The sequence below is a fragment of the Venturia canescens genome, chromosome 4 (assembly GCF_019457755.1).
Source record: "Venturia canescens isolate UGA chromosome 4, ASM1945775v1, whole genome shotgun sequence".
In the NCBI taxonomy this organism is placed as follows: Eukaryota; Metazoa; Arthropoda; class Insecta; order Hymenoptera; family Ichneumonidae; genus Venturia; species Venturia canescens.
The window spans coordinates 23,226,797-23,245,677 of record NC_057424.1 but is presented as its reverse complement, the minus strand read 5'-3'; the positions used below and the strand labels follow the sequence as shown (position 1 = coordinate 23,245,677).

Sequence of the window (18,881 nt, the reverse complement as noted above, 5' to 3'; positions counted from 1 at the left end):
TTCTCACCGGTGAAATATTCGCCAAATTCTTGTTCCATCTTGAGTGCTCGTTCGTACGTTTTCTTCGCTTGTTCCTCCGTCATACGTTTATTCATTTCCCTGTTAAATGGATTCAATGTTATGACTCGTTCGACTCAAACAACGAAGTGTTTTTTTTTCTCAATCTAGACTGAAACCGCTACTCACATTACGGATTCCGTGGATTTCGGTTTAATGAAAATCGCTATGGGATACAATTGCGCAACTTGTAACCTCTTGATTGCATTTCCGCTGACATCAAGAATACAGTGCTTGCCCTGAGGGAAAGAATTAAAGATATTTAGTAAAAACAAAAGATCGTAAACTATTGCTTACGATGTACAATCAGTGAATTATACGTTGCTACGTTAAGTAGTACATACCTTTTCAGCGACTTCACGGACCGAGGCAACCGACGTTCCGTACAAATTATCATTGTACTGTCCGGCTTCAATGAAAAGATGATTCTGTATGTCACGTTCCATTTGCTCCCTCGAGGCGACGAAGTGATAATCCCGACCATCCACCTCGTATTCTCTTTTACTTCTCGTCGTGTCTACCGATTGAAAAATTTCCAATTTAGTTTATCGATTAAAAATTCAGACTAAGCTTCCAACGAATCATTCATAATTGAAAAAAATTCTCAGTCCTTTGAAACGGTGAATAGAATATTACGAAAATTTCGTTATTCGTAATTATTAATGAGCAATGACAAAGAAAAAAGTCACTTACGTGGTACGCAGCTGCCAAATTTGTCGGGAAACTCGGAAATTAGATCGTCATTGATGCGATCCTTGAGAGGTCCAAGAATTATAACTGGACGCGTGTACTGAATCGTGAGTTGTTGAACCGCTTCGTACGACAGTACATTCTCTTCGCTACCTACACATCATCCGACATAAACGATACACAAATTAAAAAAACACTTCTCAAACAATTATTTTGGCCGACATAACGATTATTAGTTGGAAAAAATCGCATAATGAAATCTTTTTATTAGCGCACGTGAGAAAAATTCAATAAACAATAACCGCTTCAGTCGTATTTCATCTGAAGTATAAATCATTTATTTGAGAGGGGGAAGACACAAACGGAGAAAAAAACTGAACGATCAATATTCAATATGAGAATAAGGAATCTGTAGGGAAATCGTCGAAAAAACGCACGTTGCGACTGTCAGTTGCGCCAAGTGCCATTTTATTTATTGGTATTGATTCTTCTTGGGCAATTACGTATTAATAAAAATTCAAGACATTAGGCTCATAATTAAAGTAAGCATTGATCTCAAATGACAAAGAAAAGAAAAAAAACAGCTTCACTCTTTTTCTCACACGATTGACTTACTAAGCTCGTCATTATTCTCATCACCCTCCTTTTCCAGATAAACTAAAGTCAGTTCCTCCATATAGGGAAGTTCAACACGATATAAAATTTCTTTACTTCCTGTTGCGCAAGACAAATCTTGAATGAATAAGAAATGTAAAAAAACGCTATCATTATTCAAGTCGCAATTCGCCGACTAGAGAAGAGCTTTAATGCGCGATAAATCATAAAGGTTTGAATGGAAATGGCCCACGGGGCGATGAAATAGTATCCTTGGATCAAATAAGTGTGCTAATTGAGATTATTTTTCTGCAAGTTTAAAGATCGATGATTGGTTCTTACCTTCGGTATTGGTGTCATCCTGGGTGTAGCAAAGCATGAATGCTGAAAAACAAGAATATCGGAGCATTATTTTCGAGTGAAAAAGCATATGTGATACATGTGTTTTTATAGATACAACGGACCGTCGTGGAGCACAATTAGTTCCAAACGATGTGTCTAGGGAGAGACACTGGGTTAATTTAGGCCAAGTTGCAGCAGTGACGGAATAAACGAATAAATTCAAAGCAACACACAAACGATACAACGCCGAGATGAATATAGGTTTTTATTTTTATCCTCACGCTGCAATTTGCTCTTTTGTCTCGTCATCGGCATTCAACAGCTAAATACATTGCATCCTTTTTTCCTGCTTTTCTTCTAATTATGGTATTTCGCAACAGAGAAACAAAATTTGAGGTATAATTTTACAGATGATCATTGAAAAGCCATGACTAAAAATTGAACATTTTCGTGGGAATGACAATATCAATGGCGTACAGCTGAATGATAAATTTGATGCGTACGGAAATAGAATGATCATATGGTCGTGAGTAGCAAAGTTCCGTGCGAGATCGACGTTCACAAATGGGGATGTCCTGCTGGTTAAACGGCTTTGCCGGTAACATGAGCTTGAACTGCGAGATGAAATGACGAGGGGAGAGGCTTGGGATGTCCAGTATGATAAAGCGTGATGACGAAAGCCGAGGGTCCATTTGGGACAACGAACAGGGCAAAGGTTTTGATGTTATGGCGCATTGAGAGTTAGTTTTGCGAGTGATAACCGAGTAAGTAAGTGGGTGAACTAATTTACACACAGGAAACAGTGTTCGAGAGTGAATTTACTGGTGCGCAAGCAAGCGAAATCAAATAAAACGTGTTTGATGCGGCTCGAAAATTTCTTTTTTTCTTTTTTTTTACTTAAAATACTTACGCGTAGGATCGTTTTCATTCTCGGGTGTGGTGGGCGACCCTACACAAGCAGGCAAAACAAAACACATGTCACGTATTCACATGGTAGGAACAAAAAAAATCACGAAAGCTCATTCGGGACGTTGGCTCGGTTACCGGGGGGAAGCTGACGAAGATCAACCTTTCCGGAGGCTCGCAACCAATGAGATTCAAGTTCTAATACATTTCATTTCATTTTGTTTACTTTGTGACTAGTCGTTACTGCGCGGATAAACCCAATTCGGAATATTCAACGATTACAATTCGTGAACATCACTTTTCAATTCGATTCTCAATAAGCGAACCTTCCTCTTTTTTTTTTTTTTACCGCTCGACACGATCCCGAATTATAATCGAAAATTATTCATGCGAACGGAGAAAACAAGTAATAGAATACCGCGAAGGGAGGAGGAGATTTGAAAAACGATCTAGCAACAGGGATCACTGAATCTGCGCGAGCAAAATATTTTTAAAAAATCGACTTCCAAAGAAGAGAAAAATTTTGGTTATAACGATATTTGCTATTATATTGCACAATTTTCACGTATCGCAGTCTTCCAAACGAATTATATGAAATTTTAATATTGATTGGAGTATGAATTTGAATATTATCAAACAACTCGGGGCAGTTATTAAGAGAAAAAAAAAAAATGGAAAAGTTTCAGTTCTGTTGTAATATATTCAGGGAAAGCGACGAACACAACGCTCGAAAAATAAAACATAGGAAACACGATTATAATCTTACCCAAAAATGGGGGAATCAACGAACGTATTAACGGAACAACATAGGCATATTGTAAATCCATGGACTAAGTATACACGTATCGTACGCACACACGCGCGCGCACACGTACAGACAAACGCACGCACGCACACACACACACACACACGTCACGCCACGCGTGCGTACGCACGCACAAAATAAGTATTTATATTGTCTGTATATATAAATGTATATAGAAAAGAAACACATTGATAAATTACCGAACGTGCAGGATTTGAACGTGCTATTTTTCTCACGACCGGAAATACATATATTGTACGTTAATATATGTAACAATGCGAGTATTTGTAGAGACTGGAAAAAAAAGTGTGTACTCACGTTCTTGGTCAGAGCCATCCTCGGACTTGTCATCTTTGCTCTTCATGAAGGGGAATTTTCTGCTAAAGGAAAAGTTTTTCTTCTTTCTATCGAGGGTCGATTGCTGAAAGGTGGGAAATAAGTATTTTATTTCTAAACATACTCGACACACGAACATTGCCTTTAGTTTTTCTCTTTTAATTTCACTTTTGTTATATCTTTTTTCGAAGATAAATGATTGTTTTTTTATTCTTACCGATCCTCCTACCTTGTCCAGTATGACTGGCATGTGCCCTTGAAATTTGACGGAACGATCTCGTGCCCTTTGCTTACGTTCCCATCGTCTGCGTGATGGTATTATACCTAATCCTTCTTCCTCACCCTGCGGGGTAACTCTTCTCGCTTGCCACCATTCGTCGTCGCTGGCATTCGTAACGTGCAATATTTCGCCATATCGAAACGCTAACCCACGACTCGGTAGACCGTCGTCTTTGTTTGGATCGTAATCGAACAGAGCCCTGAAAAATTGACAATTAAGAAACTTCCTCGATCGCAAATATGTTGTGGAATTTTTGAATATTATTATGTTTCTAATTCCTTGACACCAAAACACCAATCTTTTGATATAAGTCTGGATTTCAATACAATAAATAACTACCTCACATAGAGAGATTTTTTCTGTGAAGTCCTCATGAGGGTGCCTGTCGTCATATTCTGCTGAGATATTTGTTGTTTAAGATCATGAATCTTGGCTTCGAATCTGTTGTAGTCTTCGGGCTTGTACTGAACCACAATGGTCACTGTCTGGCCGGTACCCTTTAATGATAAAATATGAAATTAACATCAGACAACTTTCATTTCCAATACCAATAGCGACGTATTTCGAAACTATCGTGCTAGAAAATAGATCGTTTTGGGGGGAGGGGGAAGGAGAGTTTTTCCAAAACTATTCTAACCCAACATGCATCTTTTGGGTTACCTTTGGGATGAAGCATACGAGGAGCACGTTTAAAAAACTTTTTGTTTATTAAAGAACCAAAGTTTCGAGTGCACTTTAGAATATTCCACGCTGACGAAAATACGTGTGAGATAAAGGTGAAAAATGAATGAAGAAAAAAAAGATATATTTACCTTGAGGGCGGCCGCAGCCTCCTCGTGAGTAGCGGTTCTGAGATTAATTCCATTAACACTTAGTATTTGATCGCCGCGACGTAATTCACCGCTGAGATCAGCGGGACCACCGGCTAGTATGAAGGATATGAAAATTCCTTCACCGTCCTCACCACCCACGATGTTGAAGCCTAAACCCGATGTACCCTTGTTTAAAATCACCGTGCGAACTTCTCTGTAAAAACAAAATAACGAAAAATTGACTTAAAATAAATAAAAAAAAAGCGTGAAACGTTATGATTGACGAAAAATCGTAATTAAAAATTTAACTCGAATCTGTAGAAGGCGAAATTTACCGAGTGCAGAGAACGCAACGAGTTGGCTCGTGGCAATAATATTCATACTAAAGTATCCGGATATCTGTGATCAGTTGTGATAAATACATCATGAGAATTCAACAATATTAATTGCGATGTGGTTGTTGTTTCAGGTAAGATAAAATCTGACAATAACTCCAACTTAATCGAAATTGGAAATGAAAATTCTAATGCTCGGAAGATAAGAGGCAAAGACGAATAAGCTAAAGTTTGCAACGTTCGAGTCAAACGGAATGAAGGAAAAAAACATTTGTAATTCACCAATTTTTTATTTAACGAAGTATATCGATGGAGGTTGGAAAACTACGAATTGCGAATTCGGCAAAGAAAGAAATTGGAGAATTACTGGAATAATTGGAGGCTTTTTTTACATCATTTTACATCAGAACGTCGTGAATCTAGAACGTTCCGAATAATAATAGTATACACGAGTGTTAACGTATGTGCAACGAAGAATACGACGAGCAGGTTCTCGACGAATGTGCACTTGACTCAGTTTGGCATAATGCGAGGATCTCGAAAAGAGCTTGGGTATAGTGACGTGACGATGAGAGATGGCAAAGCAAGCAACGTTTGGTACGAGCTTCCTCAAAATTCAGACTCAGAACGAAGGGCTCGGCCCTGTTTTTCTGACCACTTGACACAAGCACCGGGCCAGCGCAGTCTCCACTCTCAAGATCGTGCCGCTTCTCTAGCTTGGCTCTCTTTTTACTAACAGAGGCCGCAAATTAGCAGCTAGCTCGTGCAACTCGCTTGGTCCGTTGTACCGGATTTAGTGAGGTATTATATAATGCGGAGAGCAATATGCCTGTACCGCAGCGTTTAGATGCGGCGCACTAAGCGCGATACAAGTGTCAGGGCCCATTGTTGCGTCACTGCGGCACCGAATTTGCGAAGTACAGAATAAAAGGAATGACTTTGGGTTGCATAATTCGAGTAACGCGTTGTAGAACGGGACGTTACTCGTCTTTTTAATTTTTCCTGTAAATCGACATCATTTCAACGCGTGCTACGTCGCATCACAACATTTTTCATCCTGATTATTAATCCGAAGAGAAAGAATAATCGCAATCGGAAAAAAAACATTTGTAATTCACCAATTTTTTATTTCGCGAAGCTCTGGCTTAGGTCGAAAAGCTACGAATTGCAAATTCGGCAGGGAACGAAATTAGAGAATTATTGGAATAATCGGAGAGTTTTTTTACATCATTTTGTTGGACTCCAACGTATTTAGGGAAGTTTCGTGTGCCAGTGAGATTATTACAATGAGACTACAGATGTTAAATTTTCGCCTCACTTTTTCATGCATTCACATTTTGTCTATAACATTTATACCGACGCAAGGGAGATCCACATGCATCGCTCAGAAAATTTCATTACTCTATCCTCGAGGTTACAGTGCATGTCTGCCCACTCTCGCCTAATGTAGCATAGACCTTCTACGCAGATATTCGAAATTCAATTATACGGTGGTACGTTCCTGGTGAGCCTCCCCCAAACCTTTCGATCGGCATAGAAAAACACACAGCGGCCTCAAAATTTCGCCCTCGATGAGATGAACTACCTAATCATAACGTCATTTTCCCTCCAACTATCAAATTATAATCCCTTCCATCCCGTACATGACGATGGAACAAGGCGATTGTTATTTTTTCATATTGGATAACACATCGAACGCATGAGCTACCGAGCTTGTCTATATACGACGAGAAAAAAAGCCAATCGACGTGTTCCTGGTTACTTTCAGACTGTCTATCTAACACGGGATCGATCAAAGAGCTCTTTTGTTATAGTTGTTACAGCAGCGTGTTATAAAGTTGTATATAAATTGCCTCAAACTCACACAATCCAATAGATTCTCGTATAAAAGTGTATTACGTAGTGATGATATGAGCTTGTGGCCGAAGCTGCGAGCAAGGCCGCGTGTGTGTCCATGCAGCTCGATATTAAAAGGCTACCTGATCATTCGCTCATTTAATATTTCAAACCAAGTTGATACACACACGGCGAGATTATTAGTCATGGTTCATCGGATGCTCGGTGCTCGTCAGCTTGATCACGAGCAATCCACGTATGGGGGATTCGTGAATTACTCAATTTCGAGTATCTCCAATATGTTACAATCAACGATATTCGGACAAACAGTTTCGAAGTTATTCGAAATAATAATCTCACTGGCACACGAAACTTTCCTAAAAACGTTATTATTTCATTATTTCTCATTGTTTCTAACTCGATTATTAAATAATGCTGAAGTTTGCAAGGTTGCAGTCCAACAGAATGATGTAAAAAAACTCTCCAATTATTCCTATAATTTCGTGAAATAAAAAATTGGTGAATTACAAATGTTTTTTTCCTTCATCTCGTTGGACTCGGACGTTGCAAACTTCAGCATCGAATTATTAATATAATCGATAAATACGATAGAGTCATTAACATGAAATTACAGAGAATTCGTCATAGGAATCGTGTATTCGAAAATATAAATAATCTTCCAAGATTTCTCAACAGGTGTCAAAGCAGTACGAACAGCCGCCTGCATTATTTCCAATCTACCAGGATCGTCGAACGATGAAAAAAAAAAAAAAAAAAACATCGAGTGTCAACGTACCGCAACAGTTTCTCGATGAATCACACGGCGTGGAAGAGGGGATGCAACGTGCTTACGCATATTGTACGTAGCTGCGCAGCCTGATATGCGTGATGACCCAAATCGGTGGGTGGTTGTTGCTTGAATTTTGCGTGAGCATAGATCACGAAACTGTCGTCGTGAAAATGGGACTCTTGCACCATAAGGGTTGATTATTCACAAGCTCCGCGATTTCATATGTTGTCTCGACACACACTGAACGAGCATTCACATTGTTTACTATTGAAAATTCCCGACTTCGTCAGCCGCGATAAAAAATCAATGGAAAACAAATTTGTATTCTCCGATTCTAGCACAGAAAACGAAAAAAAAAGGAAATAAAGATAACGGAATGACTGCACTGGGCGTGGCACAAAAATTGTGATGGAAAGTCTCAGAAAACCTGGTTCCTACGATTTTTTGGCTCATGAATCCAGTCGCATCGTTCCATTTCGACGAATCTCAATACACGTGTCGATGACACATCGATAAAATTTATATTTAAACAAATTTCAAAACACAGAGAAATAATGAAAAGATTGTTGTAGAATGAAATGTTGACAGAGGCCTACGGAATTTCGTAGTTTCTCTCGTTTGGAGCTCAGAAAAATAAGTTCCCAGCACACTTAGTTCAAGCCCGAACGACAATGCGACCGAAGGGTTTTCCTGCACGGTTCTCGGCGTCGGGGGCGTCGAGACGACGGATTAAAGGCCGCCACTGTGTGGTGCGGCCGCGGAGTCGCCATGCGCGCCCCGAGTTTCCCTTCGCCCACTCCCTCGCCTCCGCCCCTTGCCCACCCGTCCATCTATCTCGCTCGCCCTCTCTTTCTCTTTCGCTCTTTCTGGTTATCACGAGATCGATACTAATATAAACCGATGCGCATAGCACACGCGAACGGCTCCAATTTCTCGGTCAGCGTTACAAAAATGTATACCACCTCCTCCGAACCCTAAATCTTTTTTGCCGGCCACACGCTCCGCCAAATTCTCGTATCGCGTGCATTTCCTTCTTCCTCATCAATGCGGCAAAAGACTCCGAAGTAATGATTTTCAGCAACGAAATAAATCTTTTGAAAAATTCCACCAGCCCGTAACGATTTTCTGGCTTCAATCATTTCGTTTGACTAACTATTCGAGTTTTTTTTTTCCATACCAAAATTCTTTATCGTTGAAATAAAAATGGAGTTAAAAAGAACCGAAAAAACATTTTCTGAAAAGATCTTTCGGAATGTTGGATTCCTCGGTTGTGCGCATCGTAGAATTCGAGCGACGATAGAGCCCGGCGTGCAGCAGCGGGGTTATCTGAATCGAGAAAGGGTAAACGTGTACAGCTGAGAGACCGTAAACGATTAAGTTCCTTCGCCCATTCATACGTACATGCACACAGTACACGTTGAACCGCGAGCCAACGGACGATAGAGCTGTCAATGTACTTTTCCCGAGACTTTATTAGCCAGTCTCTTGATATAGAATCCGTTACTCGTCTCGGAACATCGTGTTATGCTGCTGTTCTCTTGCGCATTTTTGCGCACATCTTGGACGAATGAGAACTCGCAAAAGTCTCCAATGTTTTTGCCACGATCGTTCAGTTTCCCTTAACGCGAGAAAATGTGCTCTCGTAAAATGCAAATTCCATCGAAACTCGTCCACTCGGCGCTCTTTATTTCTCCATCCCTCTCTTCATCCAGCGATAGAAGTGCTTTGCCGAGGAAGCGTGATCGCTGCCTCGCACAAACTTTCCTTTTCGGCTGCTCGACCATTTCAAAATTTAGGGATATGATGAATTTTTTATTTTTCATTCCGCACGCTGGAAATGTTAAACTCGTTTGGTCCCTGCTGGGATTAAATAACAGCTATAAATAGACAAAACGTAGTCAAATTGAAGATTGAGGGGAAATACAGTTTGACGGTACTCAAGGATTCGCAACAACCCCAAGACGCAAATAGCCCAATGCGGGCTTGTGCCAAAGCGTGTGCCGTTATCAACACCCTGCTCGACTCGGAATATTCGGATCGTTACAGGGCTATGTAATCCCTTTGCCGAATACGCTGATGTGTTACAGCTGTATCGTCAGCACGACATGGACCAAATAGTATGCGCACGGAGGGTTGATAATTCAGGTATTTCGCAATTATGATGATGCTGCACGAGCGGGTTTATTACGTAAATTTGGAGAGGCAGGAGGGCTCGAAAAAGCTTCATGATTCTATAAAATGACTTTTGACTTGAATTATTTCAGATTGTGCATAGAACTCATTGATTAGATAACTTGACATTGAGACGAGTGCATTTCTCTTTGCAACAAAAAAGAAGAAGAATTCGATGACGAATCAAGAAGCGTGCCTCTTTCAAAATATCATCTTTAAGGTGTTGTAGGGTCAGGACGAAACGATGTCGCTGAGATGAAATTTTCTGTGAACTTTCACGACCCCTTTACTAATCAATCCGTCAAATTTCAAAACGATCCACAGTACAGTTATTTTGAAAAAAATTGCAAAGTTGGACTATTTGGTGTGCTCATCACATTATGGAAACGTTTCGAACGTTTTTCAGTATATTATATATATCTGTCGAGAAAACGATGCCACGGAGTTGTTAAAACAGGTAAGGTTAAATGGAATATCGGACTAAATTTTGGTGCCTTGGGAATAATCATTTACAGTATCGATTCGAAGTTATTGATGATTATAACCGGGAATTTTTCCAAAAATTGAGCACATAAAACGGCTTCGGAATGATGGCAACGGTGTAGACGGCACAAGCGCTCTCTACCTTAGCGACTTTTTTTTCTTGGACCGATGTTCGTGCGCTCGAAAAACGAACATTTCGATCTCGAGGTTAGGATCAGCTGTGCGACACTGCTGTTTAACAAATTATCGAAAATAATGCAGTAAAGTAATATAAATAATTCCTGTAACCATAACTTTGTCAAAAATGCATATTCTTTTAAACTGACGTGAATTTTTTTCTCGAAGAATAACATCAAATACGACGATAATTTATCGACAAACAGTTGGTAATAATTCATCGGTTTCGTGCACAGGGCGCCACAACAACCTTAATAAATTGGAAAGAATGCTTTCTCCCGAAGTATTTCGTTTGAGGCTAAAAAGAATTTGACTTCTAATGAATTCGAGTCTCCGGGTTCGAATTTTTCATGTTCGAAATTCCAGCACTGGGCGGCGCCAACCGTGTTATTTATCGGTAAAATAAATGCGGCTCGACTGCAATGCTTTTCATAGATCGTATCGTTGTATACGAATGCAGATACCGGAGAATCGTAGGTCGTATGGCTCTAATGCTCGCGCGTTTCGGTAGATGTCTCGAAACGGCAGCGGAGGAAGTGGATTCTTCAAAGAAATGAAGAGAGAGAGAGAGAGAGATCGAAGCGTACCCAGCTGCAGCAAAAACTTATGGGCGACAGAGCCTTATTTGTATACTGATAGCGTAGGCGAGTGCCTGCGTTACGGCCAAATGCGGACACGCCGGTTTCTCCTGATTTCAGTTCGTTCGATGCGGAATTTCAGTTATATATTCGGATCCGAATGGAATATACCAGCGCCGACTGCGATAAGCGATTCAGTACGGAGCACACGCGGTGGAAATCGAAAGAAAAGGCAAAAAATAAATAGGACCGGGTTAGGTATGCAAGGCCGGAGGAACTCGGGTGGTGGAATCCTTGACTTCCTTTTCCCGTGTCCCTCCGAGCCAATCTCGTTTGACAAAGTGCGACTGAAATATGTCACGGCGGCTCGTATTCATGGGGAGGAGAGAAGGGTCGTTCGGGCGTCGTTCTATACTTGCGAGTTGCCCCCGCGTGTTGAGCACATTGACTAAATAAAAATAGCACAAGAAATATGAGCGTCAGATAAAAATGTGTCGATTGGGACGAGAACATTACTTTGAAATGGAATCAACGGTCTAAATCACGCGAGTGCGATGAATTTTCATCGAAAGTCATCGACTATAAACGCGACGACAAGACGAAGGGTCGTAGGACTTTTATCACAATTCTGCAACACGAGGGAACGAGCCGCTATGTATCGGAGTCTTCGTCCCTGACCTATAACCTCGGAACAGGCTTCTACGCTCCATAAAACTTTGTTTCTCTCCCTGCAAGCGAATACATATTTCACGTACAGATATATGCGTCCAATGGAGAGTTTCGCGCTCTTTTATTTAGCACACTCGACGTGACCTTATAAATAGCATCATTTATTCTGCGTGCTCGGCTAGCTATTTTCTTTCTTCTTTTTGTCATTCGAGCTTTGTGAATTTCTTGAGAACAATTCTGCGCAAGATAGCGTGCCGCCTCGCCTCGTCATCGGAGGGTTTCATCCTCCCTCGCCGCTCCATTAACGGGCTCGATTACGATATCCGGTTTGTCATTTGCGATGGCATACGTGGCGTCTGTTACGAAGCTCCTTTGTATAGACACGAGTCGGGTATGGAAAAAAAGCAAAGATTTCTTCGATCGAAAAATAACGGATTTATAGTGCATGCGTGCGCGCTCCGTTCTTTGCTCCAAGAACCGCACGCTGCAGAAATGAATTTCGTTCGAATGAGGTCAAACGCCGCTCTCCTCCATATTCACACGCACGTGTGTATCTATAGGATTAATGGCGATTCATCTCGGTCGTTGGACAGTGACGCGCGTCTTTGTGGTCAGTTCAGTTTTTTATTTACTTATTTTTTTTTTTTTTTTTCATTTTAAAAGCAATTCAAGGATCGATGGAAGAACGTCCCAATTGGTTAATAATATTAAGGTATAAAATGGGCAACCTATGACCGTTGTCGTTTTGACCGAATTATGCGCGACTCGACGGATTCGGCTCTGGTTGAAATTCGTTTAAGTCGGTGGAGTTCACGTAAATTGAATTCCTCTAAAATACAGTGAACGTACCTTCTTATGAGTTTGTCCCGAAGTAGCCGACGACCCAACGTTGCAAATGGACCAACGATGGGGAAGATCTGCTGTCGATTACGCGTCATTTTGTTACCGATTTTTGAGTAATCCGTTGATAAATTTGTCAATTATTTATATTGCCGTTGTGTCGCGTCGCGGAAGAATGCGACATGCCTTTATTGCTCAATCGTTTTGTTTGAATATTCAATTGAAAAAGCGTAGGATACTGCCATGCAGTGTTACGCAGCGCAATACACACGCGCTGCTTTTGTTCGTTAAAATAATTTAAAATCCTTTCTCTTGTTATTTTTGCTTGTCAGAGCAAATTCATCCTCGTTTATGACTTGACTCAATTGTGCTTTTCCGAGATCTCGAACTCAGAGGCCGGGAACGTTTTGACTTGTTGGATCGCCACAGGTTCCGCCCGCCGCCGGCGTCCTTGGTATCCATGCGTCTTAAGAAGACAAACACGAGGGCGCGCGCGCCAACTCTCGCTCGCCTGCACACGCGAGCTTTTGCATATGTACGGACCGAAATCCCAATGAACAAACTCGTCCGTACGGTCGGCACGCTTATTTTTAGATCACTCGGTATCCAAGCAAATGTGCGCGGCGGTCGTCGGGACGTTCGCGAGTTCAACACCTCCCGGCGAACACCGAGATCTCCTATCCGTAGCGAATTCACCAAATTCACACAGCAAATGTCCGCAGTATTACGAGTAAATATTCGAAAATTAATTCCAATACTCCATTCGGATTCTTTGTCGAGCGGTACTTCTCGGCGGAGCGAAGAGAAATAATTCTCAAAGTTTATGTAGATTTTCACGAATCACGCCCAAGTCACACGAGAGCAAAGCTTCCTATCGATTTTCAGTGTAAAAACTGCGAAAAATCGAGCCACGTCAACTATTAATTTGTTTATTCGCACAGTTACACGCGCAACGGGGGGATACAATTGATTTGTGGGAATAAAGGGTGTGGAACGGAGATCGGAAGTGAGGGGAACCGGTCGACGTGTGAGTCGAGTAAATATATAACGCGAGATATAGCAAAATTGTACACGAGGGAAAACAAAGGCTATTCATCGATTTAAACGAGTGGAGAAATTGGACGCGGCCGTCGAACACCGCGGTGTACAACGATGTTTCACGAATATAATATAAATGTATAAGAGACACGTCGATGCGTACATTCGCGTGCTCGGAAGGGCGGGCGCGTGTCTGCGTGTGCGGGCAATTTACGAGTTACCGAATAAATCGTTTGAAGGAGCGAATTACAATATAAACGAGACCGCGATGCACCGAGAGAGCGGATTTGTGTAGGAACGTCGTCCATTAGCGCCGATCCATTGGCGGTGGCGCGTCGATCCCTCGCGGATCACGCACTATTGCTCGGTCCGCGCGACAATAACGCGTAGCGGTAAATTAATGCACTTCCATTCGTTGTCGATTTCGAATGTGGGTACACATTAGCACGAGAGACGAAAGAATGCGTCAGCCGAAAGTCCAGAACTGAAACGCGCGTCGATATTTGGATGAAAAATGCTTTTGTCGCGGGATCGGACGACGAAACGGAGGAAAGAAAGATAAGAGGAAATGAACGACCGTCCGGAACGTGAGTCGTTCGTGGTATGACGGATGACGGTTTTGCGAGGGATGCTGGGAAAGGAAAGGCAGTGGGATAAGAGAGAAGGGGAAAACCCACGATGATCGGGACGGAGTTGTCTCGACTTTGGTTCTCGTCGCGCGAATGCGCCCAAGGAAATAGCGCGGTCGCTCTTACAAGCTGATTTTCATATTCGAGTGTTTACACGCCTCAATCTCTCCAAATAATTTTCCTACGTACTCCGCCGGGCACTCGCGCCGGGTCGAAGGATCGCTATGCATCGTGCATGTCCCCCGGACTCTCGCTCGTTCGCGGTTTGCCGATCTCCGCACCCACGCACATGGGAGTTGGAAGCACGACTGGCACAAAGACCCTCGCCGCGTTAACCGAGTCACGAGAAGCCGTACTATCTCATGGCTGGCTCTCTATAGGTGCACGTATATGGACCTCTCCATGTGAAACCTCGTCGGACAGCGTTATGGCTTTGAAGATCTTTCTGCGCCCTTTCTTTCTCATCTTCTTTCATCGCTCGACGCGTCTCTCTCTCTCTCTCATTCCAGCCCGCGAGCACACATAACGGATTGAGTATAAATATAGACAAGAGTATTTGCTTGTTTTGCACTGCACGGTGCGTCAGCTCGTTCTCCGACCTTCGCGCTCGAGACTTTGGTACGAAAGTTCATTTCGTTTTTCAAAATACAGCAGAAGCGAACGCTAAAATTCGAATACCGTTTTTTCACTTTATTGATAATCTGGAATTTTCCGAGTTTGTGCTTTTCTGTAATCGGTCGCACTCCGTATACTCGACCTTCCAAATTGACAGATCGCCCTTGCGCTCCCTACCGAGTGACGCATACTGCCTCGGTTCGCGATTTTCGTGAAATTTTTATCGTCGGCCGGTTTATTCGTGCGCCCTCGTTGTCAACCGGGTGGCGATGTTTCATACACATTTTTATATAAGTACGTGCGAGTCTAGGATGCGGTGTCGTGACTTTGCCGGCCGGACGATCGAAGGGACCGTCGAACGTTGGGGATAACGATGCCTCAACGCGCAGCGAAGAAACGCATTATTATAGGCAGTTATTTCGACTCAAGTATACATTATATTATTGTTATTAAGTATCACTATTATATACCCGGGCGAATTCTCATGGTTCCGTTTTCGATCGGTCTTGCTGTATTCGTTTGCAAATAAAAAGACAAGAGAAAGTAGGAGAGAGGAGTGGATGTGCGCGCGAGTATACCGCACCGCCCACAGCGATCGTTTACGCGACTGATAAATGGCGAATAATAATTACGGGATAGAGCGGAGGAGCCAGCCGCTCCTACACGAGCCTCATTGTCGCCCAACATATCCACAGTCACGGCGAAAACAAGATCGATATATAGAACCAACTACGAAGATTACTCAATAATCTTCCTTCGTAATTGCTGTATCAAGTCGTAGAAGTACCTTTATATACAGGGAGAAAAAATTTCAGTAAAAACTACTATGGCGCCATAGGAGTGGGCTTCTATATCGTAATATTTATTAATTCTTACGAACATGGTTATTTTTTGTGAAGCGAGAACTCGGTGAAAATTGATGTGCGATGCCGAAAAAATATAAGCGGAAGTTGAAATCTGCTATGTAACATTGTAAATTTCTAACACGAGCATCGACGGATCATCGATGCTCGTGTTCGGGCTCCTCAAATTTGACTATGTTCAACTGTAAATTTCGATTGTGAAGACAGTACTAACCATAGCAAAACGGCATTAACCTCTAGAGAACCGGAAAGCCGATGTATCGACTCGACTTGTGATATGAATTTTGTATATATAGTTGATATGTGATACCGGACACTAATTTGGGCACTTTTGAAGGGCGATTTTAACTCTCAAATTCAAGCTGTCTAAAGGTTAATAATTCTACTTTACAGTTGATCATCGAGTCAACATAAATTTTAAAATTTTTCGTTGGTGAACTTTGTAGGAAAAAATAACACAGTTTAAGCCTTTGTCAGAACGAAATACGCGGTTTTAAAGTTTTTATTTGGAATTTACTTGGAAATTACAATGCTTTTGGTAAAAACCTCCACAATGGGCGATATAGAACCCTAACACTACGGTGTTGACGTAATTTTTACGGTGTTTATCTCCGTGTGAATATATTCAATCGCGAATGAAGTTCGACAGATCGGCAATACTTGTATCCGAATTTGGGAACGACACGAAAATCACGTTTTTGGTAAAAACCTCTAAAATGGACGATATAGAACCCTAACATTATGGCGGCATAGTAATTCTTATTATTATTTTCTCTCCGTGTAGGAGAGACTTGAAATATTTTGTCGAATGAATTTTGGGGAGTACATCGGCCCTATACCATTATTCACTGGATATGTCGCTGAAGTTTCCAACGTTGGACTTCAACAAAATTTAAAAAAAAAATTTCGATTCACCTCTTTTTTATTTTACGAATCACTTCGTGAGGTCAAAAAAAGAAGACGTGCCAGGTTTGGTCGAAAAATTCGTTCCGAAACACCCCCATCTCAAGGGTTGAAATTTTCGAAAATTTCAAAAATCGACTATGAAAAAATTCCAAGGTTCAAAAATTTTCGAAAATTAAAAAAAACGAAAAAATGACCTCCCGCGATGGGTCGAAACACGTTTCACGCGATTCTGAGTCGAATGAGACAAAGTTGTAATGACCAAAAAAAAAAAAAAATTTCGAAGGCAATAGACTATGAAAAAATTCCGAGGTTCGAAAATTTTGAAAATTTTCGAAAATTTTAAAAAACGAAAAAATGACCTCCCGCGATGGGTCGAAACACGTTTCACGCGATTCTGAGTCGAATGAGACAAAGTTGTAATGACCAAAAAAAAAAAAAATTCGAAGGCAATAGACTATGAAAAAATTCCGAGGTTCGAAAATTTTGAAAATTTTCGAAAATTTTAAAAAACGAAAAAATGACCTCCCACGATGGGTTTGAAACACGTTTCAAGCGATTCTGAGCCGAATAAAACAAAGTTATAATGACCGAAAAAAAAATTTTCAAAGACAATAGACTATGAAAAAATGTCAAGGTTCGAAAATTTTAAAAAACAAAAAATGACTTCCCACGATGGGTTCCAAACACGTTTCACGCGATTATCACTGAGTCGAATGAGACAAAATTGTAATGACCGAAAAAAAAAAATTTTCAAAGACAATAGACTATAAAAAAATTCTAAGGTAAGAAAATTTTAGAAAACGAAAAAATGACTTCCCACGATAGGTTCGAAATATGTTTCACGCGATTCTGAGTTGAATGAGACAAAAGTCTAATGACCACGTTTTCCACGTTTGAATCGGTCATATTTTTTTCAGCTAATTTGAGGAATTTTGAGCTAATATTCTGTAAGAGCATAAAATTCTACGTCGATATACCTGAAAACAACATTTTTTCAACGGCTATAACACAAAAAATAATCGCGTTGAAAGTTTGGTAAAAAAACGGGACGCTCGGGCGTTAATGGGTTAAAAAACACTCACGGAACACAATGTTCTGAAGCGAATTTTCCGATCAATCGTGGCAAGTCCCTGTGTTCCTGCCTCGAGAAGCAAATCGTGAATAAAAAAAAAATAAGAATGACCATTTGTCTCAAAATTCGGCTCGGGACAGCTTTGTCGACAATTGTACCCTTATGACGGGGGTATTCCGGAACGAATATTTCGACCAAATTTATAGCACTTTTTCCTTTTTTGTCCTCACGAAGTGATTCGTGTAATAAAAAAGAGGTGAATCGAAATTTCTTTTTTTCCCCAATTTCGTTGAAGTCCAACGTTGGAAACTTCAGCGACATTCACTCGATTTATTTTTCAAGGAAATGAAAGACTGCGGCAAATTTGGTCATCGAGTTCACCATGATCGAAGGTTGGGCTCGTGGTTATGTTGGTGCGCGCAAGTAACGCGAATTATCGTATCGAAAGACCGTAAGCAGGCGATAAACGCTGTGATAAGCTTCGATCCGAGAGTATCGAAGTTTCTTGCACGATTACAAGGCGCGCGAGCGGGACTGTGGCATACTAGAAGCGTGGAAAACAAGTCCACGATAGGGCGGCATTTTGCAAGAGGAATGCGATTGAAAATTACGTACGTGTGTTGGTTTCGTCGTAAACATACGCGAAGCGTGAAAAGTTAGCACGAGTCTTGGGGCACAGAAGAAAAGAGAGCGAGAGAATAGTATGTTGAGGCTGCTCGAACTTTCTATATAGCTCCAAGGTAAATCCTATATCCGTTCTAAGCCACATTAAAAATTCACGAACCCAAGCCCGCCGCTTCATAGCATTCGATTGAAATATTCGTTCACTCGTTCCAACCAGTTTTTTATGAAATAAAAGATAAACACAGATCCTATAAGACGAGACTGAAGTTTGCAACGTTAGAGTCCAACGAAATAAAGGAAAAAAGCATTTGAAATTCAACCATTTTTTATTTCACGAAGCATCGGTGTAGCAGGTTGAAAAACTACGAAATGCAAATTGGAGAGAAAATGAAATTGGATATTTACTGGAATTATTGGAGAGTTTTTTTACAT

The 18,881-nt window shown here is 41.2% G+C and overlaps 1 protein-coding gene across 27 annotated transcripts in view; it reads right to left on the bottom strand.

The window, feature by feature from the left end:
• Positions 1–18,881, bottom strand: part of dlg1 (discs large 1) — a 284,731-nt gene that overhangs the window by 3,654 nt on the left and 262,196 nt on the right. For 17 of the 27 annotated variants that reach the window (XM_043416416.1, XM_043416419.1, XM_043416413.1 and 14 more), the window contains 11 exons: positions 4,823–5,036; positions 4,350–4,507; positions 3,948–4,209; positions 3,713–3,815; positions 2,594–2,632; positions 1,684–1,725; positions 1,363–1,479; positions 751–900; positions 402–574; positions 187–296; positions 8–99 (listed from right to left, as the gene is read on the bottom strand). In XM_043416416.1, coding sequence (XP_043272351.1) covers positions 8–99; positions 187–296; positions 402–574; positions 751–900; positions 1,363–1,479; positions 1,684–1,725; positions 2,594–2,632; positions 3,713–3,815; positions 3,948–4,209; positions 4,350–4,507; positions 4,823–5,036 — 1,460 coding nt within the window. The remainder of the gene's footprint in view (positions 1–7; positions 100–186; positions 297–401; positions 575–750; positions 901–1,362; positions 1,480–1,683; positions 1,726–2,593; positions 2,633–3,712; positions 3,816–3,947; positions 4,210–4,349; positions 4,508–4,822; positions 5,037–18,881) is intronic. The other 10 variants (XM_043416415.1, XM_043416405.1, XM_043416403.1 and 7 more) reach the window with 9 other exon arrangements.